Raw genomic sequence first — 21,064 nt, 5'->3', positions numbered from 1 at the left:
TTCTATGTCAGTACTTTTAATGTTGTGTACATCAAACTATAACAAAAGACAGCTATCACAAGATGCAGCCCCTCTGCTTCATGATCAGCACATGTATCACAGTAAACCAAGTTTATATTCCACCATCAAGTGTGGTTCCCCCATGAGTTCACTTTGTGATGGATCTGAAAACAAACAAAAAAACATTTTAGAAGATTCTCAAAAGAAAAAAAAATTCAATTTAATTCTTACATGAAAATCTAGAACAGTCAAAATTAATCTAAAGTGACAGAAAACAGACCTATGGTTGCCTGGGGCTGGAGGTGGGGGACTGACTGCAAAGGGACCAAGGAAAGCATTCTCAATCTTGATTAAGGAGATTCAGCTTTATGCATTTGTTAAAACTCACAGAACTGTACAACTAAAACTGGGTGCAGCAGATAGCCTGTCAATTACATCTTAATATAGTTGATTTTAAAAGAAAAACATAGATTTGAAAAAGTTCTTTTTCAAGGTTCTGAAGTTTTCCAATGGCTTCTTGGATGACTCTGGGAATAATCGCAATCTAAGTTGCAATGATGTTTTATCTGTATAGCTGTCCACTCTATTGCATATACACAAACAAATCAGAATTTTAAAGCAATAAAACTTTAAAAAATCTTTACGCCCTGTTTATAGATGAGTCAGATAAAGTCTTATTTTAACCGTCATTTCACATCAAAAGAGTTTCCAAAATCACTATCAACAGAAAGCTCTCTGAAGACAAAGCCTTTGCCTTCTACTCCTCAAACTGGTCTAAAAACAGAATAAAACCAAATGAGTTTATAAAAATGAATCTACATTACAAAAGTGACTACCAACAGTAACAGTTCAATATAGCCAACATGGATGTTTCCTCTCTAGATCTTCTAAGAGATTGGAAATTATTATCACAACAGTTCAGCAGTTGATATGCTCATTTGTCAGCCCACAAAACAGCCTTCACAACAACTGATACTGCAATAATTATTAACAATAAACTCCTGTGCATGTAACAGGCATGCAAAATCTAAACTTTAAAAAAGATGCCTGCATGAGTACAAAGAATAGGCAAAGATGTATAGGCACTGCTTTGTTATCAAGTAAAAAAAAAAAAAAAAAAAAGAGATCCATCAATACATACATATCTTACATAGATATGCAGTATGATAGAAATTGTGCTAAAAAACAAACACAAAGCAATGCCAAATATTTTCTGAATATATATATATTTGTACATACACACAGTAAAAAAGTCTGGAACAGCACAGAGCAGGTAACTAAGGAATGAAGAAGAGAAATGGGAACAGGGTAATCATGAGGAATCTGAGTTTTAGTAGTAAAGTTAGATTTTTGAGCAGAGGTTATACTTATTTAACTACAACTTTCTAAAGCTACTTTTTTAAGCTTCTGACTTTCTTTATAAACAATGTGTTTCCAAGTGCACCAATACAGTACAATACAAAATCAAGGTATGTAGATTGCAGGTCTAGTATAGGTTGTGCCACAAGTTCATTGTGATACTGAGGGGAACAAGTCCCTTGGTGACCCTCAGTTTACTTATCTTAAAGTACTAGGACTGGAGTGAGTGAAAAGTGCCTTTCTACACCAAGAAAAAGTCCGTTTTGACTTTCCTAGTGCCCTCTTTGCAAAATGTGAAGAATATTCTAGGTCAAGCACTTCAGTGAAGAGCAAGGAAAAACTGTCATCCTCAATAATTCACACAGTGCTCGGATACAAAGGGGAAACCATCCGAGTGCAGTGTAGCAGTTCCAAAAGTCATCTATGCAAACGGGATCTTTCCAGCTAGGATTTACCTTACACAGATCTAAGAAATAAACAATAAAAGATTTTCACAAGGTAGCTAGTGACCTTGTAAACATGATGTTATATGACATCACATTTCTACTTAAAACCATTCAATGGTTTTGAGTTGCATTTTTAATAAATTACAGACTTCTATTTGTGGTCTACCAGCCCTGCTTTATCTGTTTTCCGTCTAGCTTTTCAACCTCATCTTATTCCACTCTCTACTTTGCTCAGAACACCCCAGCCACAAAACATTTTTTATAGTGCTCTTCTATGTGTTGGGAAACAATTCTCAATTGGTCTCACAATTCTACAACTTCTGGGAATAGAGACATTGCCTTTGCTCTGGTCTATCTGTTCAAGGCTATTTCTTTTATTTTTTTTAGTGTTTTAAAAACTTCCATTTTAACATCTAATACAATTCAAATTTTAAGAAACACTGCACACAAAAAAATAAGATTTAGTATAAAAATATATTATAACACCCTTTCCCCACCAGGCCCTCCACTCCCACCCTCATGAGCCCCCCTCTATTTGTATGCGGAAATATTTGAAGACTAAGGGTACAAATTAGTTTTACCTCCAGTAGTCAAGGCTGTTTCTAAAGTGAACAGCCCCTGAAGACAGGAAGATAAAGACAGGCAGATTTACTGCCCATCATAAAATTTAGGTGCCCTGAACATGAACTCTCCTGAAACAAAATACACCATATGTGCATGTAGCACCTGATCCTCCACTTGTGGTGTCTTGTACGAAAAGTGGCTCAGGGAACCAATAGAAATGTTGGTACTCTCTGGTTACTAGGATTGCTTGCTGTGAATACTAAAATGTCTTCTGTCTCCAGGAATCTCGATTCTTCCACCAGCATCCATTAAACCATGGTAGGCTAATTTTTCACCTTGTAAGGGGTAAGATTTCTAACCTTCTGATTTCTTTAGCTGTTAGTTTATAGACAGATAATGATGAAACAAGTCATCCTTCTACTTTCATCTAAACTAATTCAAGTATATTTCAGGAATCAACTTATATGTCCTATTCCCAGAGGTACCTACCTTTCCTAACCCAACATCTTTTTATTCCCAATAATTATCACAATTTATATACATTTTTCTGTTTATAACATCTGCCTCTACCACTAGCAAGCAGATGTTTATTTTACCACTGTATATTCAGAGCCTAACCCAGTGGTTAACACATAATATTTGACTGAATAAATACTCAAAAGCTCATTTCTTTACACAGAATTACAGAAGATTTTAAACAAATGTATTTTTATAACTAAATAAATGTTAAGAATATACAGGCCTAAACTATCACCTCACTCCTTTTAAAAGCACTTGGGAATCTCGGGTTTTCCTGAATTTGAGAAGTTCCCTCAGGAAAGATTCCCAAGGAGGCTCACTAGACTTCTGTTGTGTTCACAGCATTTCCTTACCAGACATTAGCAGCCAAGCACAACTTATAAAACTTAATCCTGTTAGGTTTTTGTGTTTCTCCTGCACTGGTGGCACTTAATGGGCAAAGGGAGTACGTAGGCCCGGATTATATTTGTTTATCTTCCTCAGGTCCACAAATAATAGAGAATGCTGCATGCATTGTTCTTACTTAAAAGTCACTTATCTCGTGAATGATACATTTTTTGAAGGAATTTTGTTAAGAATGACAGGGTTGTCTTTCCTACTTATCATTTATAGTAACACAAAAAATCATTTTGAGAGGGCTATTTTTTAAAGAACATGTTTATCTTATTGTTTGCAATCATTTTAAAAACTGGTCCCAAAAATGCTGTGAATAGTGAAACAGTTCTGTTGTAAACCACTCTAGGAACGGGGTAGTAGGCTGACACATGCGACTTGACGCTCAGGATATGGACTAAATGACTACTCTAACTTGGAGGAAAGGATTACAGTCTCAGAATTATTCATAAATAATCTTCAGTTTTAAAAAGTTAAAGAACAGTTATTAAGATTTGTCTTACTGCTGTGAATGAAGACCAAGTGAGTTCAACTGGCTGTACATTCCACAAGGACAAGGACTGTTTTGCTTGTTGCTGTCACCAAGCCTATAAGGCTCGGTAAAAAGATGCTGAGTGATACTTACCATTGAGAATATCTTTAAATCCGATAGTCTCATCATTACCCCTCAAAATATCCAATGAAAGGTTTGAGCTTGAAAGAAATGGAAGACGCTGAACCTTTGGGAAAAGAGGAAAGGGCAAGATTAGAAAAAAAAAAAGGAGGAGAAAGAAAAGTAAAAAGGCTTAAGATGTGATAAGCATTTATGTACCAATTTCCCAAGATGAAGGTAATTATTATAACATATATGCACAAGTTAAAAAAAGAAAAAAACCAAAACATCTAATCTAATTTCATGCTTTCACTCTTAAAAAATTCAAAAAATGAGTAAAATGGCAATTTAACCAGGGTGAGGGATGGGGATCAGTTTATCTTTTTGATACAAACTAAGTTTTTAAAAGTTTCTCAAAATGTTTTTCAAAATATATTATAACACTGAAATTGTAGCTTGAATTAACACTTAATAATCCCATCAATTCTGTATATATTGTGAAGCTTTCCTTCTGTCCAAGAAAAGTTACAAGACATACTACGTAGTGAAACAAAATACCAGAGCCCAACATGAGGCCTTCCCGATATATATACATGGGATGACTAAAACCTGAAGAAACTCCAATTCAATAAAAACGTTCTTCTACTTAGTAAATGATCACTTCATTTTGTATGTTGTTTTGTACTGCTTATAGTACAAATATAAGGCATGAGCTTTTCAAACAGTAATGGCAACCAGAAATGCAAATCAAAATCACTTGAGAAGCCTTTAAAAACACCATGAATACTATTCTAAAACTAACATGATATCTATTTTTTTCAGTGTTAAATAAATATGCTGTAGACTGGGACCTAAGAACACAGTAGAGTGGACAAAGTACAGGTTATGAAGACAGATTGAGCTGGATTCAAATTTAACCAATCACATGGCTTTATGCATGCAACCTGACCCATCCGTTTCAGTTTCTTCATCTGGAAAACTGGATAATACAACCTTTCTCTCAAAGCTGTACTGTGGTGTAAAGTATGTGTGCAGGAAAATCACTGGCACATAGTTGGTACTCATTAATGTAGCCCATCCAAATTTTTCAGTTTCTGTTCTTTGTTGGTTATCCAGCAGTTATAATTGAAGTCAATGAAGATAACTTTGGGTACTGCCAGAAGACTACCAAGAGTCATAGGTAGTCAGTAACTAAATGACAATAGGATTTAAAAAATAACCATACTTTGAGAATTTAAGACAGCAGTGATAATAAGATTCCACCCTTCCTGATGCCAAAATGTATCCAGGCTAAAGATTTTCAACTTCTAATGTCCTGTAGAGTTACAGTATTTAAATCTTCACAGCATAAAAAAAATTTCTCTTAACTGTCAAGAAAAAAAAAAGGAAGTGAGGAGAAAGAGGAAGAAACAGAAATAGAAGCCTATAAATTAAACCATACAGTAATCCTGAGAAGGCATCAAAAGCAGGAATGAGCAGGCAGTTGTTAAATATCTTGACAAACAAGAATTGCAAAAATAAAGGGATGAGGAAAAACTGGCTCAAAATTTTGGACAATAATTTTGGATTAAACGGTATTACAAACCTAGGCTCCAAATACAAACTATATGTAGTTGAATCCAAAGCAACAGAGAAGACAAAAAAAGGAAAGCTAACATATATCACTTAATCTAATCTTTAGAATAACCCTAGACTGCTCTTACCGCTCTCCACTTCACATTAGAAACACATCAATTAAAAAAATCTGAGGTTCAGAGAAGTCTTTGATGGTACCAAGATTCACAGTCAAGTCAATCTGAGTTGAAGCTATGCTCTTTTTAGAGATTTATTCTTAGAAAAAGTACTCAAAGTGGCTTCTAGAATGACTAGCCAATACAGCTGTAGTGTTATTTACTGAAAAAGATATAATTTTAGGTAGGTCAGAGAAAAAAACCCATTCTGGCATGGGCAAAACCAAAAGGTAAAAGAACATAATTAGAAAACTGCAGATAGTTTAGTTGGGGTTTGGACTAGGTAGGAAACAAGAAGCCAATTCATAGAGCCACATTAAGGAGCAGGGTTTATCTTGAGTGCAAAGCTAGGGAAGTAACATAATCAATCTTGTGGTTTACAACCGTTTTTCTGGCTGGAGTACGAATAGTGGGATGAAAGGGCCGCTGAGGTGAGTGTTGCAGTAATCCTGACTGAGCATAGCAGAGTGAAAAGTAATGCAGCAGAAATGGTGAGACCAAGCAAGGGACTGGTTGTTTCGGTGGGGTGGGGAAGGAGCTGGAGACGAGGACTGGGTGAAATAACCAAGGTTAATGTTGCAATTTCTGCCTTAGGCAGAAACTTACTCAAACATGATAAAGAGGGTATGAAGAATAATGAGTTATTCTGTATTTGTACATGTGAAATCTGAGGTGCCAGTGGGATTTTCAACTGGAAAAGCATGTGTTTATAGCTCATGAGAATTATAACTTTGGAGCCATCAACATATACATGGTAACTAGGTGGGAACTAGGGTGAGGAGAGAACCTGAGATGTGGTATTAAAATTACTGGTGTGTCAGTGAACAGACAAAAGAAAAGGAATCTACACAGAAACACCTGACTTCAGGGTTTCAGAGATGGGGAATCAGGAAAACATGGTGATGATCTACAAGTCAAAGGAAAAAGGAAGGAGCCCTGAGTGTCAAAAACTACAGAAAGTTCAAGTTAAATGAGGGTAAAGCAATGTCTATATTGTTCAGAAGCAGATTCATTGGTTTTATGGGAGCCTGAAAACAGTGAATTGAATAGGAGGCAGAGTAGTGCAGACAAGGAAACATAGGCAATGTTTTTAAGAACCTTAACTTGAGCCAGCTGAGGTGGCATATCCCTGACATCCCAGTACTCAGGAGGCTGAGGCAGGAGGAGCTAGTTCGAGGCCAGCCTGGGTAACTTAGCAAGGTCCTGTCTCAAAACAAAAAAAAACCCATCAAAAAACCCCTCAACTTGCAGAAGCACCCTTGTGACAGAATTTGCTAGAGATCTGGGATACAATGTGAATATGGCTGAAGAGACAGAGCAAAGAGAAAGCAAGATTGAAGGTGTCATAGGATTATTGATAAGCAGAATTCTCTGAAGTAGTGTTATGGGACAGATTCCAAAGCACAGGAAAAGGGTCAACACTTGGAAGGACATCTTTCAAGAACTGATTGATTACTTACTTCTTAGCAACAGGTACACCAAGCTATGTACAAACTGCGTCTCAAAGCCACAGGGATCTCAAGTTCAACAAAACCCTCAAAAACTAGAAAAACATAAAAGTAGATGCAGGCAAGTTTTCAGACACAGTCTAAAATTTGAAGTTTTCCATTTAATGACTTCTTTTTTCCCTCTTTGAAGAAGGAAGCAAGGTAATATCCTAAAGAGTAGGAAGTAAAACAGACTAAGGGAACAGAGAAAGTAAGGTTTGAACGGCTGTTACGAAAAGAGAAAACAGGAATCTTTAAGACCGATACCAACTCATGTGGGACCCACAAGTAACATATGTCTAAACTCACCTGTTGTACTGCCCTGAATTCCATTTGTAATTTTAGAGGAGCAAAGAGACCCTGGATGTTCCTTAGTGTGGAAAAATTCATTTTATCTTGGTTGAGCTGGAACTACAAAAGACAATGCATTGATACATATATAACACAATTCTTAAACAAAAGAATTTAATATCCATAACAAAAACAAAGCACTTTAATTAATCTGATAAATTTTAGAACATTTATGTCTGTATTTTATCCACCTTATGAAATTACAAAACTAATAAATTAAGGAATGCTTTTGATATTACAGAAGTATACTAAAGAAGTCAAAGACCTCTTCTCTGAAAACTATAGCACTTTGAAAAAAGATATTGAACATGATATCAGAAAATGGAAAGACATCCCTTGCTCCTGGGCAGGAAGGATCAACATAGTGAAAATGGCTATAATTCCAAAACTGCTATATAGATTCAGTGCAATCCCAATTGAAATCCCAGCAGCATACTTCATAGACCTTGAGAAAACAATCCAAAAATTCATTTGGAACAAGAGACTCAGAATAGCAAAAGCAATTCTAGGTAACAGAGATATGGCAGGGGGTATTACAACCCCCAACCTGAAACTATACTACAAAGCTACTGTGATAAAAACAGCATGGTACTGGCACAAAGAAACAGACCTGAAGACCAGTGGAACAGATTAGAAGATGCAGAAACAACTCCAGACACACTCAGCCACCTCGCCTTTGACAAAGGAGCCAAATACCCTCACTGAAGGAAAAATAGCCTCTTTAATAAATGGTGCTGGAGAAATTGGGTTTCAACTTGCCAAAGATTAAAACTAGCCCCATATCTCTCACCATGCAATAAACTAAAATCAAAATGGATTAAAGATCTAAATATAAAAACAGAAACGCTGAACCAGCTGGAAGAGAGGTTAGGTAGAACTCTTCAAGACATTGTGGTAGGAAAAGACTTTATGAACAAAACCTCCATTGCCCGTGAACTAGCACAAACAATCAACAAGTGGGATCTCTTTTTACTAAAAAGCTTCTGCACAGCAAGAGAAACCACCAGCAACGTGAAGAGACAACCCACAATGTGGGAAAAACTTTTCACCAGCAGTCCCTCAGACAAAGGTCTACTATCTCAAATCTATAAAGAACTTAAAAAAATCAGACCTCCCAAATTTAAAGACCCAATCCAAAAATGGACATCTGAAATGAACAGACATTTCTCAGAAAAAGAAGTAGAAATGGCAAATAAACATACGAAAAAATGTTCAACATCATTGGTCATTTGAGAGATGTGAATAAAAACGCTGAGATTCCACCTCACTCCAGAAAGAATGGCTGCTATCATGAAATCAACCAATAACAAATGCTGGCGGGGCTGTGGGGAAAGAGGAACCCTGCTCCACTGCTGGTGGGAATGTAGACTGGTGCAAGCACTGTGGAAATCAGTATGGAGATACCTCAAAGAACTAGGACTGGAAGTCCCATTTGACCCAGTTATTCCCCTGCTGGGGATCTTGCCCAAAGAATTAAAAGAATCATACCACAGTGATATATGTGCACTCATGTTCATAGCAGTGCAGTTTGTAATAGCTAAAACTTGGAAACAGCCCAAATGCCCATCAACTGGAGACTGGATAAAGAAAATGTGGTTTTTTAATAAAATGGAATACTACTCAGCCATCAAAAATTAGAAATTAGACATTTATTGCTAAATGGATGCACACTGTGGTGATACTCTTAAGTGAAATAAACAGGACATACATGTGTAAATACCGAATAGTTTCTCTGTGAGAAACTGAAAGTGAAAATAAGGACTAAAAGGTATAATAGATAATGTGAAATAGGAAGAAAAGGGGCAAAGGGGAGGGGGAAGTGGGAGGGGTAGGGGAAAGGAAAGAAGGGAATGGAATTAATATGAGAAAATGAAAAAATGGAAACAATGTCTTTGTAAATAGGGAGGGATGGAGGTGTTGAAGGGAGGGCAGGGGAATGGGGAAAAAATAAGAGCCAAGAGAGACTATGTAAAGGTGCAGATTTCCAATGATGAACGTCATTATACTGTATACTTAAAATGTACCAATAAAATAAAATTAAAAAAAAAAAGTATACTTAGTAAGGCATAAGCATTATTTCAGTGCTTCTGATTAGAAGTACTACAGAACTGGTTAGAGCAAAGAAAAGGTGCAAATAATTTGAGATCAGGAAATTTCACATGCACTGACAAAAACTGTGAACTTCCAAGTATGAAAATACATATTTCAAAGGATTTCATAAAGCAATACAGTAATCAAACCATATATCTTGTTAATTAAACTTCAATATTTAAATGTCATTCTTGTATTAATTCAGCTGTGAAAATCGTCTGGAAAAAAAATCTATTCAATTTGTATTGGGTACTAATGAGCAATTTTTTCAGAATCATATTTTTATTTTTTTTTGGTACCAGGAATCAAACTCGGGTCCTTGTGCTTGTGCAGCAGCGACGAAACCATTGGGCTAAATCCCCAGCCAGAATCATATTTTTACTAAGCACCAATAATATTTTTAAGAAATGTTGATCCTAATTTAATGTACCTCAGGCAAAATGAAATCAACTTGACTCTGGGTTCTAAAACAAAAGTTTTCTCAAAATAGCTCCTAATGATGGTAATACAATATACAAACAGAATGCTACAAAGATTTAAGTCAAGGTTACCATAAGGAAGAAAATGACTTCTTGTGATTATTTTTTAGTATATTACACTCTCTTAGTAAGATTTTTTTCTAACATTCATCCAAAAAAATCATTTTCATCAAAAATTTATTAAGAGATTAAGGACTAGTTGAGACATGACTGCGACCACATATATGAAGTTTAAAAGTTTAATGTCAGCTCAAAATGTATACTAGATACTGGGAAATGGGGAAAAAATGTTTAAATCGGAAGGGGGGGGGAAGGGATAAGAAAGAAAAAAAGAGAACAGAAGAAAAAATGGAAATAAGCTTTTATAAATGAGGGGAAGAGAGGTTAACGGGAGGGGAGGGGAATGTTTACAGCAGCACAACTTATAATAGCTAAATCTTGGAAACAGCCCATATGTCTATCAACAGATGAATAAAGAAAATGTATTTATATATAGTAGAGTACTACTCTCCCATAAAGAAGGATAAACTTGAGTCATTTGTGGGAAAATGGATACAATAATCTTTAAGTGAAATAGACTGGACACACAAGTTTAAATATTCCATTGTTCCTCTTGTGTGAGAAACCCAAGGGGTAAATAAGGAGTATAACAGAGGAAAGATATTAGGAAGTAGGAAGAACATATTCAAATGGGAAGGGAAAAACAGAGGGGGAGAGGGAAGGGAAGAAAGGGAAAAGGGAAAAAAAGAGAATAAAAGGAAATAAATGGGACCAAAGCGTTTGTAAATGGGGAAAAGAAGGGTTGAAGGGAGAAGAATGGAAAAAAATAATTAAGATATATTATGTACAGATACAAATTCCCTGTGATGAATGTGATCAGTATGTACGGCAAATATGTACTAGTAAAAAAAAGTTTAAACAAAGTATGGTGTTAGCAACGTAGTTTTTAATTACAGCAAAACTTTGACAGGTCGTCCCTTAGGAAAAATCTGCATTCTACTATAGGCATATGATCTGATGTTTTAAGTGAAGGGTTTATTTTAGTTATCTTCTTGATGTATAAATATAATTTTATGTAGCAAAATTCAATTTATATAGCTATGATAAATACACCCAACTTGTGATTATTAAACTGCAATTATTAATCAACGTGTAAATTAGAAAACACTTGCAAAATCAGGCTGTGGTAATGTGTAATAAAATAGAAGAAACAGTGTATCCCAGAATCTAGCTGGGAAGATACTACAAATGGATCAAGGCTTCTCAACTGTTAGCAATACTGTTAAATTGGGGTGGAAAAATCTTTATTGTGGGACCTGTTCCATTCAACAGTACCTGGGGCCAATGGATGCCAACATTAACAGTCTCTGCCAATTCCTAGCCATGCCACTTTTGATGACCAAAAATGTTTTCAGACATTGCTGTTTGAACCATGGGGTGCAAAAATACTAACCTGCCCTAACTGAGAACCACTAGTGGAGATAAGGGTCATTTCCCATCACTGTCACCAAGGGAGCTTCCAATCAGACAGCTGCCTGAGGCCACAAACATGCCAAGGGGTGGGCTATTTAATAACTCTCCAGACTGAAACTTAAGTTGAGCAGTTTACCCAAGTTTATTTAGCTAATAAATGTGGTACGTTTGTGGTTCAACTACACAATCCATGCTAAAAGCCTTTAATATGGTAGATAATTTCAGGACCACAGAATTTTTTTTAGAAAGCCTACCTGCCATAAGCCAAGTCTGAAGATTTAGGAAGTTGACAGACTCTTCACCATTTTGGCCCATCTCATTCAAAGTTTCTCTGGTCAAAGTTTCTCTTAATATGTATTGGTCAGAAAAGAACTAGTATTCCAAATCTAATGGCCAGACTAATTACATAGGAAAGCACAGAGTATAATAGCCTTGATTTGAACATTATTAATAAAGGCCAAAAATGTATGTACTATTCTTTTTAGTAGCTAATCTGCTGGCTTATACTTAGCATATATTCAATTAAAATTATCAAATTTTATGTAACAAGTCAGGTTTATCTGACCTAAAGTGTATATAATTCACTTTTTTTTTTTTAACCCAAATGCAGAATTTCATACTAGCCTCTATAAACGTTTTTCTTGAGGTTTTGGCCTAGTCCTTTTCCATGATACACTTCAACTATTCATCAAAATGACCTAACATCAGATTTTTCACCAAACCAACCCCCCCCCACACACGTGTATATATATATATATATATATATGTATGTATATATGTGTGTGTGTATATATATATGTATATGTATATATGCTTTTTATGATTACCCTCAAGTCTCTGTAAAACACAGCCTTCCTAAGTATTTATCATATGCCTAAGATGAAGGTAAAGGACAAGATCCTAATCAAAATACCCTCATGAATTGATAACTCCTTAGTCACTGCTGTCTAGTATAGTTACCAGCTACAAACAATTCATTCTAAACTACAACCCACCATTTTATCCTCAAATGTATCCCTTGTCAGGTAATTTGATCCCTATATTGACCCAACTGGCAATTTAATAAAAGAGTAAATGAAGATTAAGTTGTTATGAGTTCTTCAGATGCTGGTGATCACTGCTTACTTCACTAAATGCTCACAGTCATCTACTTAACAGTTCACTTAAGAATGGAGCCAGGGACCAATTTAACCTCAAACTACTTTTAATTAGATCTCTTTTAGTAAGGTGGAATAGTTATTTATCTTCAATTTAAAGACAATTTTTATGTCTCCCATTATTTCTCAAAAATGATCTTATGGTTTCATAATCATATTCATATATTTTTAAAGCTATTCTGAGTTGTCAACTTCTGAGCGTAAAACCTGAATGCACTTAAGCAACTAGGAGCTCTTGTACTTTTTCATCTTATTTGAACTTTCATTTTTTTTTTTTTTGGTACCGGGGATCGAACTTAGGTCCTCGCGCTTGCACAGCAGGCAGCGAAACCACTGAGCTAAATCCCTAGCCCTGAACTTTCATTTGTTAATTCTATTATTTGTTCTGCTCTTACACCAAGATCTTTCCTACAAGGCAAAAAAAAGACATTAAAAGAAGGAACTGATGAGTGGTTGCTGCATCCTTGGGCCTCTTTAGCATTCTTTGAAGCCCCCTACCTACTGTTTATCCTCTCCATTAAGTTTTACACATGTGAAGAATGGGGCTTATGTCACACTCTGTGTACCTGTGGCTAGTGGATATGTCTGTCCCTCAGAAACTTGAAAATCCAAGGCTTAAGAGGTCAAAGCTAGATCATCCAAATCTGTAATTGGCACTTGGATATCAAAAGCAAAAGAGGGAAAAAATAGGTTCATCAAATGAAGAAATTATTATGAGAACAGAAAAAGAGCAACTTTTAGAGGGGTTCGTTAATTTAAAAAAACACACAATAGGATGTGTAGAAAATAAAGTAAAATGGTGTTAACGACAATTTGAAATCTTATGAAAGACTGAAAGTAAGGCCTCAAGGTCGGATCTTCAGAACCAGAATTGTTTTTATAAAATAAACCCACAAGTTTTCCTAAAAGTGTTTTACTATGAGGGGACAAAAATAAAGACACAGATAACAACTTACATTTTTTTCTGATAATTCAAGAGGATGACTTGGTAATAGTTCATTTTTCACACAAGAAAAACTGGAAGAAAAAAATTTAAATGGGAGATTACATATCACCTCAATATCCATTGCTCAATAACACATCTACCAAGAATATGACTATAATAATATGGCAAAGGGGCTGGAAATGTAACTTAGTGGTAGAACACATGCTTAGCATGCATGAGGCATTGGGGTTCAATACTCAGCAACCCCTCCCCCAAATTATGATTTGTACCTATGGGATGAAGGAGGTTTTTTGGGGGGGGCGGGGTGAGATGGGTAAAATACTCCATATTTTGATTATGGTAATAGTTACAGAAATTGAGATGTGTTAAAATTCGTAGAACTGCATACCAAAAGAAAACAGTCAAATATTCTGTACCATAATTGCACAGTCAAATACTCTGTACCATAAATGCTTTGAAATGTATCTATTACAGATATTGGGGGCCAAGACTTCAGTCACCAAAGGAAACCCTCCAAAATCTGTGCTAAATGATATTCTATTCTAGAAAGAATTTAATAATGTGTTTATTACTCTAATGAGATGCTTCTTGCACTATATAAAATACCTAAGCCTCTTTCTTCAGGTCTAACAGACATTCAGTATTTAATGTCTTTCATAAACATGGTGGACATCTGCATGGCATTTACTGACACATACTAAGTACAGTTAGGTGATGCACAGCTAGAACCAGATTACTGATCTTTATCATGCTGAATATTAAACCAGAATCTGAGAGCTAAAACTTTAGAAATCCTGCAGCAGTCATTTACTGAATATTGTCTTTGTACAGAACATTATCCAAGAAGTCAAATTTGAATACAGTCCTTTTTAGACATTTTTCTGTGTAACTAGAAAGAAAACAAAAAAGAACAAGCAGCAGAGCAATTGAGTAACTTGCCCAGGGGGAGACATCTAGTAAAGAGCAGAGCCAGGATCCAAATCCGGGCAGCCTGAGTTGAGTCCATCCTCTTACCTGCTATATTCTAGTGTCCCCCAAAGACAAGTGAATTACTCCAATAGTTAATAAGATAAAAAGGGAGGCAAATGACTAAGTTAGGAATAGCAGAAAGAAGAACCCTACCAAATCAAGCTACTGGGTGTCACCTACTAGCAGGATGACCTATTCGGGGAACCTACTACTTTGACAAGATCTTTCCTCCACCACTGAAAATATCTAGGCCTCTTCTCTTCCTACTCTGTCAAGGTATATTACTTGCTACCTCCCAAATCAAATATACACTTATAACCTATCAAAATATTTAAAGAATTATGTGAAAAGTAAAAAATAATTCACAGAAATATTTTATTACAACAAAGACAAAGCCACAACTCCACCATGTACCCTTTCCGTAGAAGATCATGACTTTCAAAAGGCCCACTTGCTGAAAGTTCAGTAACTGGAATAGTGTCCTTTAGCTGAGATCCAAGTCCTCTGGTATTCTACAACACAAATAAAAAACACAATTAAATATAAATTTAACACATATAAAGAGAATACCTACGTTAAAAAGTATTATTTAATGGGCCCAGGGATTTAGCTCAGTGGTTCCAGCGCCTGCCTCGCAAGCGCAAGGTCCCAAGTTCGATCCCCGGTACCAAAAAAAAAAAGTATTATTTAAGTAGGAGAGAAACAAGGACTACTGCCTTCAAAGAATCCACAATCTAGACCATGAAACGGTGCCTTAAGAATTATGATGGACATATAAGCTGCAATAAATAGTTTTAAAATTTAGGGGCAAAAGGACCCTGAATGAGAGAGGAAATAGAAAATAACAAGGATAAAGGTATGAAAATATAAATGAACAAGCTAGAAGCAGTTTGAGCAAGTCACAAGTAGTTTGAGATGATTGGCTAAATACACATATGAATGAGATAGAAGCCTGGCAAAATTAAAAAACATTAAGTCTTACATGGAAAGAAATTGAACTTTTACTCTAAATTTGACAGACAGTCTCTGAAGGGTCATGATATGACTAATCTGATTTGATTTCACTGAAAAGATCCCTCCTTTAGACTGCAATGTTTCACAGAGAATGAAAACATTGAGGACAGAATATCCTGAGGAATACCATCTTTAAGGGCAAGAAAAAATAGGAGTAGGAACAGACAGGATAACTAGAAAATAGCAGTCACAGAAGCTAAGAGAAAAAAGGAATTGTGAAGTTTGATTTTTATGAGAATGACATGACCAATTGAAAAAAAATCAGCGTAAAACAAAAAAAAAATTTAAGTGCATTTGGAACTATACAATCAATCTGTATTTTCAATCACCAAATATTAGTACCTATTCTGTATCAGGGCCTCTGCTAGGTGAAGATACAGGTCTACCTCCCAGGGCTTACTCTAATGGAGATACAGTAACAAGCAAATAAAAACGCTAACTTTAAACCACTGACTGCTCAGCTACAATACTTCCGTAATTCTGCAGAAAAACACAGAACAGCTACAGGTAGTTTGGTATCTAATCTTACACTATTCTAAGGGAGACTATTCTGAGGAACCATCTTTTAACCGATTTCTTAATCCATCTGTATGTTTTAATTGATCAGATACTTTATCATGTTCATGGTTTCTTCACTCTCCTACCCTTGACCAGGCTCTCACAGCATTCTACTGGGTCTTACTGCTCAAGACTAACTTATTTTCCAATACTGCATATGAGGGTTTTACTAAAGCACACCTCCCCCCCAAAGCTGCTAAAACCAAACCAAACAAAACCCTTTCATTGGTTCATCAATGTCTGAAGAATAAGGTCAAAGGTCCTTAGCCTGGAACTTGGGAACCCGCACATCAGGTTTCCACCTCCCTATGTACAGGACCTTATGGAAAAGAATCTGGAATCTAGTGTGGACTATCACAAACCTGGTTTGTGACTGCCAGCAAAGTACACAACTCTCTGGCCCTCTTTACTCATTCTGTACCAGGTAGCTGAACTCTTTCCAGGACTGGAGTTGTAAGATTAACTTTCCAAATGTTACCATCTAAATTATCCTACATGAGCATCCTCCTCCTGGCAGAATCCTTTATTATAATGTGACAAAAAAAGGTTTCTTCTGTGTACCAAGAAAGTGGGAATTCTGATCTCTGGGTTTTACTGCTATCATCATCTTTCCAATTTCTTTCTGTAAAATATCAGAATAAGTACTTAAGGATTCTAATAAAGTAACGGACGAAAACAAATATATTAAGTACTAATAATCAGTTACACTTGAAAATGTTCATCAAACTTTACAGTGATTAGCAGTATTTTCCAAAAGAAGCTTTCTAGACTTGGCCAGGTAGCCCACATGCAGCGTTGATACCTGAGTCAGTGGCAATGAATATTCAAGCATCTTCTCAAATATCACAACTTTTAAGTAAAAGGGAACGGAGAGATTGGGGGGTGGAGCAGACAGCAGAGGTGAAAAGGGGGAGAAAGAGATGTATTAATGATGACTAATGAGGAATTACAACTGATTTCCCCCCACTCCCCAACACATGGCCTACTGCAAACTCTAGGAAAATGTAAAGAAAGACTGAATTACATAAATGTGACCTATTGTTATAGGTTGGTCATCAAGCAATTACAAGAGACAGGAGATTGGGAAGGGGAATAGGGCTTGAGGCCTCCGAGGTCCCAGATGTTACATCAGGGAGAGAGGAGTCGGCGGCGCCATCGCATAAAACTTTTGAGCTTTCGGGTTTGCCCTGGTTAGTTGCGCGCCAGGCAAGAGACAGGGACCTGCTGTGGGTCTTGGAGAAGGACACATGCAAGCCGGCAGAAGAGGAATAAAAACAGGATAAAGCCGAACCGCTGCTCACGGGACCAGAGCTTGAGCCAGGCCCGGGAGACAGCCACAATGCACATCAACCCCGTGACTCGACAGATCTGGGGACGCAAAGCTGGCCTCATTCCCACGCCACAGCCGCCAGCCTAAGACGAGCTGGGAGGCTACAGCCTGTTTCTGCGGGTAACCACGCCAACCCCGCCTGGAACTCGGGCTGCCCGGGGGGTCACTCACCATCTTCAGCCCACTCAGTGAACAGCCTCTCAGTTCGGTTACCGTCAGCCGGCCCCGCCGCTCACTTCCGTTTCCGGGCACCGCCCCCACACATCCGCCGGAAGTGCGTCCGTCCGGGCTAGGAAGGAAGGAGGGCGCGGGTCGCGATGAGGGAGCTGCGCGGGACCGGAGCTCCCACGCTTGCAGTCTCAGGGGACCAAGGTCCAAGGGCGCAGTAAGGGTGTGGACTGGGAAGAGGGGGGCCAGGACGAGACGTGCCATAGGGAAGGGAAGACGCAGGCTCCGCTTCTATAATAAACTGCCATCGTTTGTATGGCATTTTAAGACGTGCCTTGTGCCTCTGGATACTTCGCCTTGATACAAAACCTCTCGCAGATGGGCGTTACACTTTACAGTAGGGTAAAACAAGGCCTAGGTAGAGTGGGTGAGTTTTTTGAGACCGTTTAGCTAGTGAGGCAGAAGTTGGACCCGAGGCTTTTGCCAACTTATTTTTATGTTTATTTTATTTTTATGTTATAAGAAAATATATCCAGGGCTCGCTATGTTCGGCACCCTATACTTCGCCTAAGAATATAAGGACAGGGTGTGGTGGCACATGCCTGTAATCCCAGCAATTTGAGAAACTGAGGCAGGAGGATCCCGAGTTCGAGTCCAGTCTGGGCAACTTGTCTCAACATTATAAAAGGATGGAGATGTAATTCAGCCTGTGCGAAGGCCCTGGATACAATCTCCAGTACTAGGGGGAGGGGGCCTGGGAGTTGGGTTGGTCCTCCGGCAGGTGAAACAAGGGCACTGACAGCTAAGTAAATGGCATAACTGACATATTGGGCTCTTATGACTGTCAGCACAGTTATACATAAATTAGTCCTCTGAATCTTTTCAGTAACCTTATGAGGTAGGTACCACTCTTACCTCTGTTTTACAGGTGAAGAAACCAAGACATGATGAAGTTAAATAAGTATGCCTAAGAACCCATCCTGAGTCCATAATCCATGATCACAACATTGTACTGTATTGCTTTACAAATACAGTGTAATACAACAGTCTTATCCTCTGCCACTGTGTAATGTAGACAACTTAAAGAATCCTTAGGCTGATAGCCAAAGAATAAGAGCTGACTGGTTTGTGGTAATAGGATACATAAAAGAACATTGCTGGCAAATCTGCTTATGCGAAAAGCAAACTGGAAAATGTGTGTAAGGCAGAGAGTAGATGAGATGAAACAGAGTAGATGGAAATGCTTGTGGGCTGGACAGGATGTGGCTTTGTCTTTAAAAAACCATTGAAAAATTTTAGAGAGGACAGTGATAAGGTCATATGTGTTATGTATATCCACTGCCATAGTCATACAATTTCTGAAATTCTAGAATAATTTAGATGCTAAGTATTGGCCCTGTTGTCCTTTGAGTCTTGGTTCTTCAGAATATCCGTATTCACCTTGAGAGTTGAGGTTAAGTGTTTCATTTGTGCCTTATTCCTTTCAGTCAGTTCCACCTAAAACCCCTGCAATTTGAAAAAATAAAGTATTTTAATGTTTATTGATTAAACATTCAGTCTGTAAATATTTGTTGGACAATGTTTTGGTAATAGATAATAGATTTATAGAGAAGAAAAGGGCATTTAACTATACATGATATGCTAATATTTTCCTGGAGGAATAGACATATGAACATATTTAAAATGTAGTGTGTGGGGCTGGGGATTTAGCTCAGTGGTTTCCTTGCCTGCTGCGCAAGCGCAAGGACTGGAGTTTGATCCCTGGTACCAAAAAAAAAAAAAAAGAAGCTCATGAGATATTTGCCGGGGATTTAGCTCAGTGGTTCCAGCACCTGCCTCGCACGTGGAAGGACCTAAGTTCGATCCCTGGTGCCAAAAAAAAAGAAAAAAGAAATGGAAATACATTTACCCTTTGCTCTATTTTGTTCTTTGCCTGAACTCAGCCCTGGGCACCAAAACCCTAACTTATCCAGCTTGGTCAAACCTTTCATAAAGGCTGATTTGTCCCCAGGACACAGTACCTTGCATACTTTAGGCAAGCACTAAAAAAGGCTTTAAAATAGGTAGTGAATGTCTACTTCTAGAACTTGGGAGAAGCTAGAAGAGACACAGAGAAGAGGGGTAGAAAAATGTCTCGGAGCTAAGGAATTCTCCAGAGCCAAGGAGGATATGTTAAGATAAAGAAGTGGCCAATAATAATCAGGTATCATGATTCTGAGAAGACCAGTGAACTTTAGCAAACAGGGTGTCATATCTATGGTCTTCTGGTGAGCAATGGTGGGAGCAAAAAACAGCTTGCTAGGAGTAAAGATACCGTAGTCTTCCCTTATCTGTAGTAGATGTCTTCCCATGAAACCTCAGATAGAACAGAGTCCTGTATAGAATATATATGCTATATTTTTTTCCTACATACATACACTTATAAAGTTTATAAATTAGGCACAGTAACAGTTTAACAATAAAAAATTGAATTAACTATATGGTAATATGTGAATGTGAAAATATTGTACTATAGATGTTAGCAATCTCAGTATATGATCTTTCTTTTGTCATTAAATCAAGAATTTGCACCTTTCATGTAAAGGAAGCACTTTATGGCTTCTTGCTGGCATATTCAGGTTCAACATGACTCTTGTGCTGTATGGCCGTTATTAAGTAAAATAAGGGTTTGTGAACACAAGCACTGAGTCTAGATCTGACAAGTGAGATGACTACTAAGTGACTAATAAGTGGGTGGGTGTGTGTTAGGCAAAGGGATGATTCATGTCCTGAGCAAGATGGAATGGAAAAGTATGAGATTTCATTAGGCTACTCAGAATGGAAGCAATTTAAAATTTAAGAATTGTTCATTTCTGGAGTTTTTCATTTAATATTTTTGGATTTGTTGACTGAGGTTAACTGGAACCATAGGAAGCAAAAACTAGCTAAGGGAAACTACTGTAGTCATAAGAAAATGGAGGTAGCTAAATTTTGTAGATTAATCCTTACAGAAAGTTGTCAGTCCCAAAAGAGAAATAGGATTTGGGTTTGAGTCAGAGATGGGTTTTTATTTCGTTTGCACGGTGGGTGAGACCAAAGCTTATTAGGCAGATGTTAGGAAAAAGTCAGTGAAGGGGAAATAGAGATGATAGGAGGGAAGGAGAAGAGGTCAGAAAGAGCGACTGAGGTGATGACTTCTCAGATGCTCAGAGCTAGGACACGGGAATCTGGGACAGAAATAGTGTCTGTAGAAACAGAAAAGATGGAAAACAGGGAAGAAGAAATCCTGAACTGCGGAGGAAGACTATTACAGGAACTGAAATCTGATCCCGGCTGTAATAGTGATGGGGTAAGGGGCTGATGGTGGCTTTACAAAAGAAAAGTTAAAAAGTCACCATGGAGAATATGGTAGCAAATCATTAAGATGAATGAAAAGAATTGCTCAGAACCATAAGGACA

At 37.3% G+C, this 21,064-nt stretch overlaps 1 protein-coding gene across 2 annotated transcripts; it reads right to left on the bottom strand.

The window, feature by feature from the left end:
- On the bottom strand, positions 1–19,494 carry LOC101710605 (proteasome maturation protein). 2 transcript variants are annotated; one of them, XM_004854797.4, is made up of 6 exons: positions 17,630–19,494; positions 14,971–15,068; positions 13,598–13,658; positions 7,400–7,501; positions 3,907–4,000; positions 1–164 (listed from the first exon to the last, which is right to left on the bottom strand). In XM_004854797.4, the coding sequence occupies exons 1-6, from the start codon at positions 17,888–17,890 to the stop codon at positions 97–99; spliced, it is 684 nt and encodes a 227-aa protein (XP_004854854.2). In that variant the 5' UTR covers positions 17,891–19,494; the 3' UTR covers positions 1–96. The 2 variants fall into 2 exon arrangements, with proteins under 2 accessions (XP_004854854.2, XP_087055672.1); XM_087199546.1 differs by lacking the exon at positions 7,400–7,501.
- Between the last annotated feature and the right edge of the window lie 1,570 nt (positions 19,495–21,064).

This window comes from Heterocephalus glaber, unplaced genomic scaffold (genome assembly GCF_053883595.1).
Source record: "Heterocephalus glaber isolate CG9 unplaced genomic scaffold, H.glaber_assembly_v1.0 deba00001720, whole genome shotgun sequence".
Taxonomy (NCBI): Eukaryota; Metazoa; Chordata; class Mammalia; order Rodentia; family Bathyergidae; genus Heterocephalus; species Heterocephalus glaber.
Note: the sequence above shows the minus strand (reverse complement) of the source record. Positions and strands in the feature narration are given on the sequence as shown.